Source organism: Haliotis rufescens, unplaced genomic scaffold, assembly GCF_023055435.1.
Source record: "Haliotis rufescens isolate VD_foot unplaced genomic scaffold, xgHalRufe1.0.p SCAF_22, whole genome shotgun sequence".
Taxonomy (NCBI): Eukaryota; Metazoa; Mollusca; class Gastropoda; order Lepetellida; family Haliotidae; genus Haliotis; species Haliotis rufescens.
This window is the reverse complement of record NW_025963913.1, coordinates 7,348,926-7,361,319: the sequence shown is the minus strand read 5'-3', so window position 1 is coordinate 7,361,319 and position 12,394 is coordinate 7,348,926. Positions and strand designations below refer to the sequence as shown.

General features: G+C 39.0%; 1 protein-coding gene and 1 long non-coding RNA gene across 5 annotated transcripts in view; one reads left to right on the top strand and one right to left on the bottom strand.

The window, feature by feature from the left end:
- LOC124117092 (adenosylhomocysteinase-like 1) overlaps positions 1 to 12,394 on the bottom strand; it is a 121,659-nt gene that overhangs the window by 69,580 nt on the left and 39,685 nt on the right. The window contains exon 1 of one of the 3 annotated variants that reach the window (XM_046478811.1): positions 5,095 to 5,167. The exons of the other annotated variants lie outside the window; for them this stretch is intronic. Coding sequence (XP_046334767.1) covers positions 5,095 to 5,152 — 58 coding nt within the window. The 5' untranslated portion in view covers positions 5,153 to 5,167. Of the gene's footprint in view, positions 1 to 5,094; positions 5,168 to 12,394 lie in introns of those variants that run through there. 3 annotated transcript variants of the gene reach the window in all.
- The window catches only part of LOC124117094, a 60,825-nt gene continuing 56,075 nt past the window's right edge, over positions 7,645 to 12,394 (top strand). For both annotated transcript variants that reach the window (XR_006858226.1, XR_006858225.2), the window contains exon 1: positions 7,645 to 7,824. This is a non-coding gene — a long non-coding RNA (uncharacterized LOC124117094). The remainder of the gene's footprint in view (positions 7,825 to 12,394) is intronic.

The window sequence follows — 12,394 nt, the reverse complement described above, 5'->3', positions numbered from 1 at the left end:
ATAGTAGGCTGACTATCTGTACATGACACAGTGGTCGTGAGAGAGATATTACTGTACTGTTATAGTAGGCTGACTATCTGTACATGACACAGTGGTCGTGAGAGAGATATTACTGTTATAGTAGGCTGTCTATCTGTACATGACACAGTGGTCGTGAGAGAGATATTACTGTTATAGTAGGCTGTCTATCTGTACATGACACAGTGGTCGTCAGAGAGATATTGCTGTACTGTTATAGTAGGCTGATTATCTGTACATGACACAGTGGTCATGAGAGGGATATTGCTGTACTGTTATAGTAGGCTGACTATCTGTACATGAGACAGTGGTCATGAGAGAGATATTGCTGTACTGTTATAGTAGGCTGACTATCTGTACATGACACAGTGGTCGTGAGAGAGATATTGCTGTACTGTTATAGTAGGCTGACTATCTGTACATGACACAGTGGTCGTGAGAGAGATATTGCTGTACTGTTATAGTAGGCTGACTATCTGTACATGACATATATGTGTAATGAGGTACCTAGTGTGTCATACACATGTAGTGAGGTACCTAGTGTGTCATACACATGCAGTGAAGTACTAAGTGTGTCGTACACATTAGTGAAGTACTTAGTGTGTCATACACATGTAGTGAAGAACTTGATGTGTCATACACATGTAGTGAGGTAGTTAGTGTGTCATACACATGTAGTGAGGTAGTTAGTGTGTCATACACATTTAGTAAGGTACTTAGTGTGTCATACACATGTAGTGAAGAACTTAGTGTGTCATACACATTTAGTGAAGAACTTAGTGCGTCATACACATGTAGTGAGGTACTTAGTGTGTCATACACATGTAGTGAGGTACTTAGTGTGTCATACACATGTAGTGAAGTACTAAGTGTGTCGTACACATTAGTGAAGTACTTAGTGTGTCATACACATGTAGTGAAGAACTTAATGTGTCATACACATGTAGTGAAGTACTAAGTGTGTCATACACATGTAGTGAGGTACTTAGTGTGTCCTACACATGTAGTGAGGTACTTAGTGTGTCATACACATGTAGTGAAGTACTTAGTGTGTCATACACATGTAGTGAGGTACTTAATGTGTCATACACATGTAGTGAGTACTTAGTGTGTCATACACATGTAGTGAAGAACTTAGTGTGTCATACACATGTAGTAAGTACTTAATGTGTCATACACATGTAAGGAGGTACTTAATGTGTCATACACATGTAGTGAAGTACTTAGTGTGTCATACACATGTAGTGAAGAACTTAGTGTGTCATACACATGTAGTAAGTACTTAGTGTGTCATACACATGTAGTGAGGTACTTAGTGTGTCATACACATGTAGTGAAGTACTTAGTGTGTCATACACATGTAGTGAGGTACTTAATGTGTCATACACATGTAGTGAGTACGTAGTGTGTCATACACATGTAGTGAAGAACTTAGTGTGTCATACACATGTAGTGAAGAACTTAGTGTGTCATACACATGTAGTGAGGTACTTAGTGTGTCATACACATTAGTGAAGTACTTAGTGTGTCGTACAGATGTAGTGAAGAACTTAGTGTGTCATACACATGTAGTGAGGTACTTAGTGTGTCATACACATGAAGTGAGTACTTAGTGTGTCATACACATGTAGTGAAGAACTTAGTGTGTCATACACATGTTGTGAGGTACTTAGTGTGTCATACACATGTAGTGAGTACTTAGTGTGTCATACACATGTAGTGAAGAACTTAGTGTGTCATACACATGTAGTGAGGTACTTAGTGTGTCGTACACATGTAGTGAAGTACTTAGTGTGTCATACACATGTAGTGAAGTACTAAGTGTGCCGTACACATATAGTGAAGAACTTAATGTGTCATACACATGTAGTGAAGTACTAAGTGTGTCATACACATGTAGTGAGGTACTTAGTGTGTCATACACATGTAGTGAGTACTTAGTGTGTCACACATGTAGTGAGTACTTAGTGTGTCATACACATGTAGTGAAGAACTTAGTGTGTCATACACATGTAGTGAGGTACTTAGTGTGTCATACACATGTAGTGAGTATTTAGTGTGTCATACACATGTAGTGAAGAACTTAGTGTGTCATACACATGTAGTGAAGAACTTAGTGTGTCATACACATGTAGTGAGGTACTTAGTGTGTCATACACATGTAGTGAGTACTTAGTGTGTCATACACATGTAGTGAAGAACTTAGTGTGTCATACACATTTAGTGAGGTACTTAGTGTGTCATACACATGTAGTGAAGAACTTAGTGTGTCATACACATGTAGTGAGTACTTAGTGTGTCATACACATGTAGTGAAGAACTTAGTGTGTCATACACATGTAGTGAGGTACTTAGTGTGTCAGTATATGCCTCCAGGGCCTTGTCTGGCTGTCATATAAACAACATGTTTCACATGCCATAAACTCACATTGAACAAATATTTCATGTTTTGTTAACTGTGTTTCATCGCCTGCAAGTGTGTCCCTGACGGGTCTGAAGAGTGCATGTCGGCTATCTGTGGCTCACATAGAAAAGGTCGTGGGCCGGTCGGGGCTCTCATTGCTAGCTATGTGGACCATCCTACATCAGGAATAGGCCACACTCACAACATATCAACAACAAATAGAAGAAAGATACATCCCTATTGCCTTGAATGCTACTTGCTGGCACACGATTTTCAAACAATTCGTTTCGAAGTAGGTTGAATGAGAGATTGGAGTGGATAACAGTGTTGATTCTGTCTACATCACATGTGTTTTTTGGCTGCTTTACTCTTCCACATCTGTTGTTGCTGCTAATGTTACTCTGCTTAGCCTAATCCACACAACAGTTTGTAGGGTGGGGCAGGGCAGGGCAGGGCAGGGCACCTACACTGTCTGTCTAGGTGGGTTCTTGAGGTACCAGAATACAGAATGGCTACCATATTGACAGCACCCTAATTGGTCACATTTAACAGAAAATCTCATAGCAATATCATTTGGTTTAACAATTCCTGAATCAAAGCCTTGTTGGGGTGGGACTTTCCGTCCTAAAATATCAGAGAGTGGAAGGTTCAAGGTTCAATCCCCGGCCGTGTCATACCAAAAGACGTTTAAAGATGGTACTTGTTGTTACCCTGTCTGGTGCTCTGCATAATGGGGCTAAAACAAGGATAGGTCGGCTTGGAGTCAGTATACTGTATCTGAGTGGGGTATTCATGTTAAACTGCGGCATGATATCTCAGTGAGCTAGCACTATAAATCGGCATTAGTCCAGACTAGTACAAGCAGCCACACACCCCCCCACACACACACATGCATCCACGTCACTATATAAGTGGAATAATCTTGGACCCAATTTCACCTCACCTCACCTAAAATATCAGCTATTCAATATGTATATCTGCAGTTAGAATCTTGGAGTGTAAATAGACCAATGACATCAACACAACGAGATCACTCAAGCAAGGTCTCATGAGGATCACTTACTGACAGCTTTACCAAATAATGGCAAGTTTGGCTTTTCTGCTATGGCCATGCAAGTTGCTGCCTGTTGATCAGTTGTCATATTTTCTCAAAGGTAATCATATCCATCCACAAGGCAAGCCATTCACAAGCTTACATACAGAATCCTCTGTGTGTACAGGGCATCCCAATACAACAGTCTATAGTTGGCAGGAGGGTGGCTACCAGTTTACATGGCGACAATAGTGCACACACAACCGTCTACAAACATTTCTCAGACCCAAACAACATCAAGCTTTTTGTCTTCCTGAAACAATTTATAGAACAAAACATAAAATAATTAAATTTGTTTCTCCTTGAAAAAACATTGCAAATTGGGTCCCATGGTAGTTATAGTGGTATCACTGTCTATTTGTGCATGTTTTTATCTTGTATGAAACAAAAAAAGCATTCATTCTATGTGTACAAGTATCATAACATGGTTGAAAGCAAGCTGTATTTTCAACAACAAAATAGCCATGAGGTCATGTGAGTTTGATCACATAATTTTTTACAGAATATTGGCAACATTACATGCAAAAGGTCACAACACATGGTCTTGGTAAACTAAAAGCAGAAAAAAATAAACTGACCTTTATACAGACGTCCTAACTACATTAAATTACACATTGATAATTCAGTGATTGTAGAGTAGAGGAATATGCACTTTGACAATATTTCAACACAGCAACAACAATGGTGAAAGGTCAAAGATGAACATTGTGCCAACATAAAAACGAAGAAAAAGTACCAAGTTCTGAAGCATACCCCAAACTCAATGCATATCACAGTTCACAACACTACATACACAAACGGTTCAGTAATGGGTAAAAAGGTTATATTCAACATGGCTGCCAGATTGTCTAAATTCAAAATCAGATAAGAATTCAGAAAGCAATATTTAGAGACGCTATACAAAAACCTTCACGGTTACATAGATGTTGAAAATGTGAAAGATTACGACTGACAGACAACAGGCAACCTGCTATGACATGATATCTCTTGAACTTCAATTGATGAAGCAATGTTGGCTCATATTTACAGGCGACGGAATCCCAAACTATCAACAATTGGACAACATATGCAGCTGATGATATCATAGGCCAACAACCTGAGCACAAAGCTTGATAGTTTGCGGTACCTAAACAAAGGTTCTTTTGAAGTGGTCTTTACCTTAACAAAGCTTAATTTCATGTAATCACTCAACATGGGAAGTTGCCTTTTGGGGTCAAGCTGTTCTTATGGTGAGGTAAGGTGAATGGGGTTTAACATTGTGTTTAAGATTATTGCACTGCGACGTGCATGCACGTGTGTACTTGCCCGGACTAATGCCAATTTAATAGTGCTAGCCCACTGTGAAACCATATGCCACAGTTTAACAGGAATACCCCTCTTAGAAATAGTATACTGACTCCAAGCCGACCAGTTCTTGTGTTAGCCGAGGGCCAACAAGTACCATCTTTAACAGTCTTTGGGTATGACATGGCTGGGGATCGAAACACGAATCTTCATCTCCGGGCGGACGCTCTACCACAAACCACGGCGGGGGTCCAGCTTTTCTTCAATAATAATGAAGTCCAATGTTGCTAATCACCTGTACTGGGATCCAGTATCCCTCGACATACATCAGACTGAAAATATGCAGTGTTCATGAGTGGTAAAACATTTCCTTCAGTGAAGAAAGCAATTCATGCAGGATAGGTGACAGCTCTTATCTGTAACATTAATCTTCAGCACAATAAAGTACAGTGTAAAGCTGGTTGTAAAGTCTACTGCAACACGTCCCAGACAGCTCATCTCCACTTCTGTAGCTCACCTGGCTCACAGGATCAGTTCAGTAACATCTATTTATATTCAAATACTCAAACACACACAAAAACACGCAATGTTAGATCATAAGTCACATAAGAGCTCCAAAACTTACCCCAAAAGATTACAAAAATGTTTTAACATTAGGGCCGACCTTTAATCTTAACCATCAAAGTGCTATGTCTATCACGCAAAGTAACTTAACCATTATAACTCAAAGCACAATAATGGGAAAAAGTGTCATCTAAAAGTCAGATGATAAGCAGTCATAAACAATCTTAACATTTGAGACAACCAACAAAATTCGACTGAGTGTGTTCCTAGAGTATCTAAATGTGGCAATTCATGCTGCCTGACATCTAAATTCTAAAACCTTTGAAGGATCATCCATACAGATAGCAAATTATAATAATTTCTTTGACAGAGAAAATCTTAATTGTAACAAAAGAAACATTGCATATGTTATTATATGCTCTGGTTGTAAAGAATACTTTTTGGAGACATTTAACTTAAGCTGAAATTACACATAAATTTGCACAGATCACAAATATATCAGACCAATAGCCCCACTGTACCTTTAAGTAAGCATTTGGACAAATTTAGAAATGTGCAATTTACAATTTTTCTAATGTACAAGCTTTACGTTCTGACAATTATTACAACAATTACTATTATGACAAGCTGTTAGAAAATAAATAAAACAGGTTCATCAGACTGTTTTCCATTAAGTTGAATCTCCCTTGTTCCCTTGGCATGGTTTGTTGTGTCATTGTACTATGATGTCCCGATGTTCTAATGCATTATCTATTATGTATGGCCTGAAGAGAGTCTGTTTACTATCGCTATGCCGGCATGTAACGATAGCTTGACCATGCCACTGTTGATACAAGCATGGGGACTGTGTAGAGATGGGGTTTTTCATTTAAATACCTACAGTAAGTACAGTGGATACTGTTTGTGCACCTTTTCTTGATACAATACTTACATCTTCCAAAGACTAAGTTATGACCACTGCATCCTTTCAAAATAAGCTGTACGTTGAGCTGAACATGAGCCAAAATGACATGCAGATAATTTCTAAACGTCAAACTTATATGCCATAATTGAGTGAATAGCATTAAAAAATTTCAGTGAATATCACTAATTAAATCAAGTAAATATCATCAATGAAATTGAACTTATTTCTCTTGTCAGTTCAACTAAAACTCGAGTGAAATAAAGACAACCCTTATAATCTACTATAAAAGGACTAATTTACTCAACTTAATTATTATAAATATTGAATGACAGGGAAACTGAGTGATCATAAATCATAATTTATCATTACATATGTTCACAAGTCTGAGCCTAGTAAAATTCAGGAAAGATTAGTGACATTTTGTTGTGGACCACCACTGATACCATTAGTTAGAAGGCAACTCTGTAACAGATGTTCATGCAGGCAAGTGAAAATAAAAAAAATAATTTCCAACCCTGCATTTCTATCATAGAAAGCCATTACAAACTTTTCACCTTAATTCGAATAAAAACGCAAAGATCAAAGACACCTTCATGATATCATCTAAAGATTCTGGTCCGTGAAGATCTGGGCTAGAATAGGTCTTCAGTAATCCATGTCGTAAGAGGTGACTATGCTTGTTGTAACGGGATTGGGTGGTCAGCTCAGTGACTCGTTTGATGCATGTCATTGTATCCCAATTGCCTAGCTCAATGCTCATGATTTCAATCACTGGATCGTCTGGTCCAGATTCGATTATTCACCGCCGTTATATAGCTGTAATATTGCCGAGTGCTGTGTTAAACAACAAACAAACAATCTAAAGATTCCATTCATCATGTATCTGGTGGTTTGTGGATAGAACATGCCAACATTCCCACAAGTAGGGTGAGAGTACAGCAAGGAGTGTAGGGATGTGGATGTACCAGGACTAAAACATTGGAAAGTAGTTACCACAAGACAAACTGAAAATGATTGACCTGAACTTCCAAAATTGGATTTGCCAAGAATCATGTCGGAAAAGCTACTCCTTCAGTACACATACAAGCTCATAAACATGACCTGAAAGGACCAACATGGTATAAATACTTCAGTCACTATACCGAAGACAAAAAATAGGATAATCTCCCCAAATCAATCCAGATTAAAACCCTAAACTGCAGTGAACTACATTTAAGCTCTGATCAATAACAGGAAGTGCAAGATGGTTGAGCAGGTTGGTGAGTAGATGGGAGAAATGGTGCAGCAAGGTATTACTTGGCAGTGAGGCAATGAGTGCCGGAGAGATTCCTCCAGCTGGAAATGGGAAACAGAGTATAGGCAGTCCTGCGATAGCCAGTCAAACCAGGATCTTCACTACAGCAGTATGCTGTATGGGAAGCAGAGAAAGGAGGAGGCAGAGAGAGAAGGGAGGGAGGAAGGAAGAGGGCATCAGCTGATACACACAAGAAATGGACTGTCCCCCTCTGTCCCTGTCTCGTCCCTGTCTCCTCCCTGCAACCTGGGGTGCTAGGCAAGGTGAGTCATACCATCATTCCAGCATGCTGCATGTTTACATTGTCCAGGGTCACCTTTAACTCAGCTGGTAAACTTTATGTGATGTAACCAATTCAACATTTTTTAAATGGAAAAAGAACACCACAAAATAAAAATATGAATGAGGAAACACCTTTAGTTGACGGCCACATCAGTTGACAGCATGTATTTTAATGCCAACCACACAACCACACAACCACAAACAACACAGGCCAATTGACAGGCTATGGCAGCATGATCACTTTTAAAAACCCACAGTAACAGTTTCTGACATGTTGAGGAATTTCAGTATGCTGGCCATGGTAAGAGTGGGACAGCAGCTTGTCATAACTACACGGACAACTACAGTTGTCAATCAGTTGTCAATCAGATGGGCATTGATTGCTGGAGATGTGCCCAGCTGATGGGCTGGCACGGAAGGATGTATTCCTCACTCCGAGGCAGGAGCTGTAGACTGCTCTCTATTACGGGAAACAGGAAGTGAAAAACTTTGATTAACTGATCAATAATTCATGCTTGTTATTGCGAGTTGTTTGAGAGAGTTACTGTATATACAATAGCGAAGTGACTTCCCCTTTTCAATGACGGTTCTACCCAAACACTGTGTATGTGACAATGTGTATCAGGAGCACTTACATATTCTGGAAAATTGGAAAGCATAAGATGTAATTGTCATGATAATTATTCCCACTGATCAGGTGAACTGCAGATCTCCAATGACCAGTTTCCCTGTTGGCACCCGGTTGTCACCCTGGTTGTCTGTCCCTAACCTACTGCTACTATGAACAAGCTCGGTTGATTATTAGTGTTCATAGAAAACCGGTTGATAACCTCTTTATTATATAATGGCATTCTTCAATTCTGTGCTCGAAAATCTCTTTCCATTTCTTACAAACATTACCTAAACATTGCAATTTTTCCTGGAATGTGCGCATTAATATATATTACATCAGAGGGTAAGTGACGCGTCAGTCGCACAGTGACAGTAGCCAATATAGTTCCAAGAGAAACCTGTTTCTTATACAGTGGCGTAACTACATACATGCAAAACAACAATTGCCTACACAAAGTTTTTTCTTACCAATCCATTGGTCTGTCCTATAGAGTAACTGCCCTTTATCAAAGGGAAGCTACTCTAACCCTAGTCTATGAAATGTCACGGCCACAGTCAGACGTTGTTGACAGTCGGCTGGTCTTGTCATAACCTTAGGTGTGCAGTCAGATGTACACACAGCGACAAAACGAAACAAGGTAACAATTCGAACATATTTCAGCCAAATCCAACTGTTTTAATTTGTGGAAAAGGTTCCAAGCCGCATAGGTCTACAAGCATAGATATGGAAAGTGATCCCGCTTGGCTAGTGCCCCCGCTAAATTGTTTCGCAATTTATATCTCCAAAGGTGCCAAAACTTGTAAAATGCCTTAGCTACTACACAGTTAGACACTGGTTTTATTAAGACTATACTTTTCATAATGATAGCAATTATGCCAGTAGTTTCTCCAGACTCCCAATGGTTAATTCTGTCTTGATCGCCGAATGACACGGGTTACGCCATGTTTGTTTATAAACAGTGAAAGTAGTCCCTACATGACCTTTGATATTTGCATCTCTATCTGCATATGACCCCAACGGATATCGTTTTTATCCGTTGGCTTTATCCTGCCAAGATACCCACCCATTATATGATAAATCAACTTATCCATGTGGTTGGATGAAAACAAAAGCCATTTGACATATAGAATACATGAGCTTTCACTGACACTTGTTGACACCCTTGATAGGACATCCAGCTCTTGCTAATGTCTGTATAAGAAGTCTTTCAAAAGTTAATACATCCGTCGCTGGTTAGCCAAACTATATACAACATGGTATACTTTGTCTGTGATCAATACTTGGGAATATGTTCACCTAGCAAAGAAACTTTTTCAGGAATAAACAATGCAAACACATGACACTCCCAGTCTTCCATGGTATTGACTTACCGAGTCATGTACTGAATAAGGGAGTACATCAAACACACTTGTAACTTAGCATTCATAAAGAAACACCTCGTCCTGGATCAGTGTTACAAAACACCTATATAAGTGGCAGAAAAGAAACAAAACAGAATGTCATAAATGTCCACTCAATTGGTTATGACATCAGTAAATATTGCAGAAACTCAGGATCGTATTGTAACAGAGAAGCTGCAGCACCGGTATCACTGGTATCAGTATCTGGAATGAAGTGAAGACTGAAGACATTTCACAGTGTTAAAATGAGCCAGTGTCTTCACTGCTTGTGGACACTGGGGTATCCAGGAGGGGCTGGTTAGGCAGTTGCTAGTGGGTGGGGAGGTGGTCAGAGTTAGAGAAAGAACCATTGTTAGAGTGTATCAGCACACAATACGATACACGTCATAACTGTGAGATGAGCCAATCAGAGGAGGGGTGACGTGTCTTGATGTTCAACCATCTGCGGTCACATGATTTGGTGATTTGACATTCGACACTGTATTGAGCAAAGGTGTTGTGTCAGATCAGAGTAATTAGTAAGTTCAACAAAAATTGTCGCGTGATAAGTTTTTAATGTCATGTTAACATGATATACATGGCTTTTCCATTGGAGGAAAGGTCATGAAGTCACATAAACACGAACCTGATGTTCATTAAGTGTATGAACGACACATTTTGACCTTCATAAGTTTTTCACTAGACTGTAGTCGTGAAATGATGGACTGCTTCCACATTCCTGGAGAAACCTTGTATGAATAAATACAGAAGCATGGATTCTGATCATTTAGACCTTAATCTTGAACTCCGCGTTCTAGCATACATTGGGATAAGTGAACTAAACGAATGCACATCCATACTATCGACTCAACCAATACCTATACTGACAGTGACAGTCTACAGCAATCTATGAATTTACCTCATTATCTATTTGACACATCTTCATAATAACCTTTCAATGATCTGCAAATTGATCAATGATGACCAACATCACAGTTATGTTAACAACTTCGGAAATCTCTTTCATCACGTTTATCGTGTCGGACATTTTGACATCCTGTATTGAATATAATAAATGTGACTGACTTAATCATGTAGTTCATAAGAGACCATTCTCATCTAATCTATTTCTTGTAACCAAAGTACAAAATATGTTGCTGTAGTGCAATTTGAGCATATATTATACACTGTCAACCGATCTTGAGGGGTATATGGTGCGATGTACCCTGTGTGTGAGCCTATGTATCCCGAACTGTCAAGCAAAGTGTACATAGGCTCACATACAGGGTATATCACACCCAAAATATATGTCCAATTTAGTTTCATTGAGTAAAATGCTTTGATTCAGCTATTTTGTCAGGTAGCAGACGAAGCAAACGAACCGAATTACTTCCCTTTACCCAATGCTTTCGGATAAACATTGGTTCATTTCAGCTCAACGATACTTATGTGAGGTGAGGTAAGTAAGCTACCTAAGGTATTCCGATTGATTTCTCAGCGGGGTACATGAGCGGGCTACATGGTAAATAATTGCCCGCTCCTTAACCAATAAGAAACTAGTATCTTCATATAAAGTGAGATAAATGCACATGCTACCTTGCTTGCCTTCTGAGGAACTATCATATTCCGTGTTACTGCTGGTTGTTGTATGACTGTCAGTGTAATAAATTAAGTCACATATACATAATTAAATTGTTATGCATCCTTCGAGCTATAAACCACATTCAGGCAGTTTGGCCCTCACTCTATGAAGGTTCATACTCCAATGAACTCACAAAGTGAAAGTCAGTTTTAAAGTGAAACAGAACACAAAACCGAATATGTGTAAATGCACATTTGAAATACTGTACAACCAACTGGCATTATGGCTCCTTTTTCTGAGGTGGCAGGCTACTTAAAATGATAGCTATTAAAGAAAATCCTTAACTAGCTATGCTTCAAATATATTTGTTATTCATCATACAAAATATAAAAAGGAACTGCACCTAGAGCCCATTACACTGTCCAAAATGCACTCAAATTCTACACTTTCCATGCTTCCCATTACTGTCAGTTATTGTAAAAATTCAATGTCATACATAAATGTGACCATGTGCTTTAGTCACCATAATACACTTAAAACAATGCTAAGTCTGTTAATTACCACTGAGATAGGGGCTTGCCCTGTGGACATTGGGTACTTGGCCAAGTAATGGAACTGTTAAAGCTTATGTGGAAGAATTACCTATCACTGCACTGACTAATGGACTGGAAAACAAGATAGGGAGGAGGCCAAGATGTTGTTGATAACACCCAGATGGCCGTTTTTCATCTTGCACATTTACATAAAACTAGGTGGTCACTCACTCTGACAAAATGGTCAAATGATAAATCAGTTTTGGAAAGATGTCCAAAAAAAGGAACACCTGCACTCAGATAATTGTTTCATAAAAATATCACACAGAGGTGCATATAAACAAAATATTCAGTCTTGTTAAAAAAAGAAAATCTTGAAAAGATCTGAGGGTTGTTTTCTACACCATGTGAAACCATGTATATTCTGATTAGAACAATCATGTC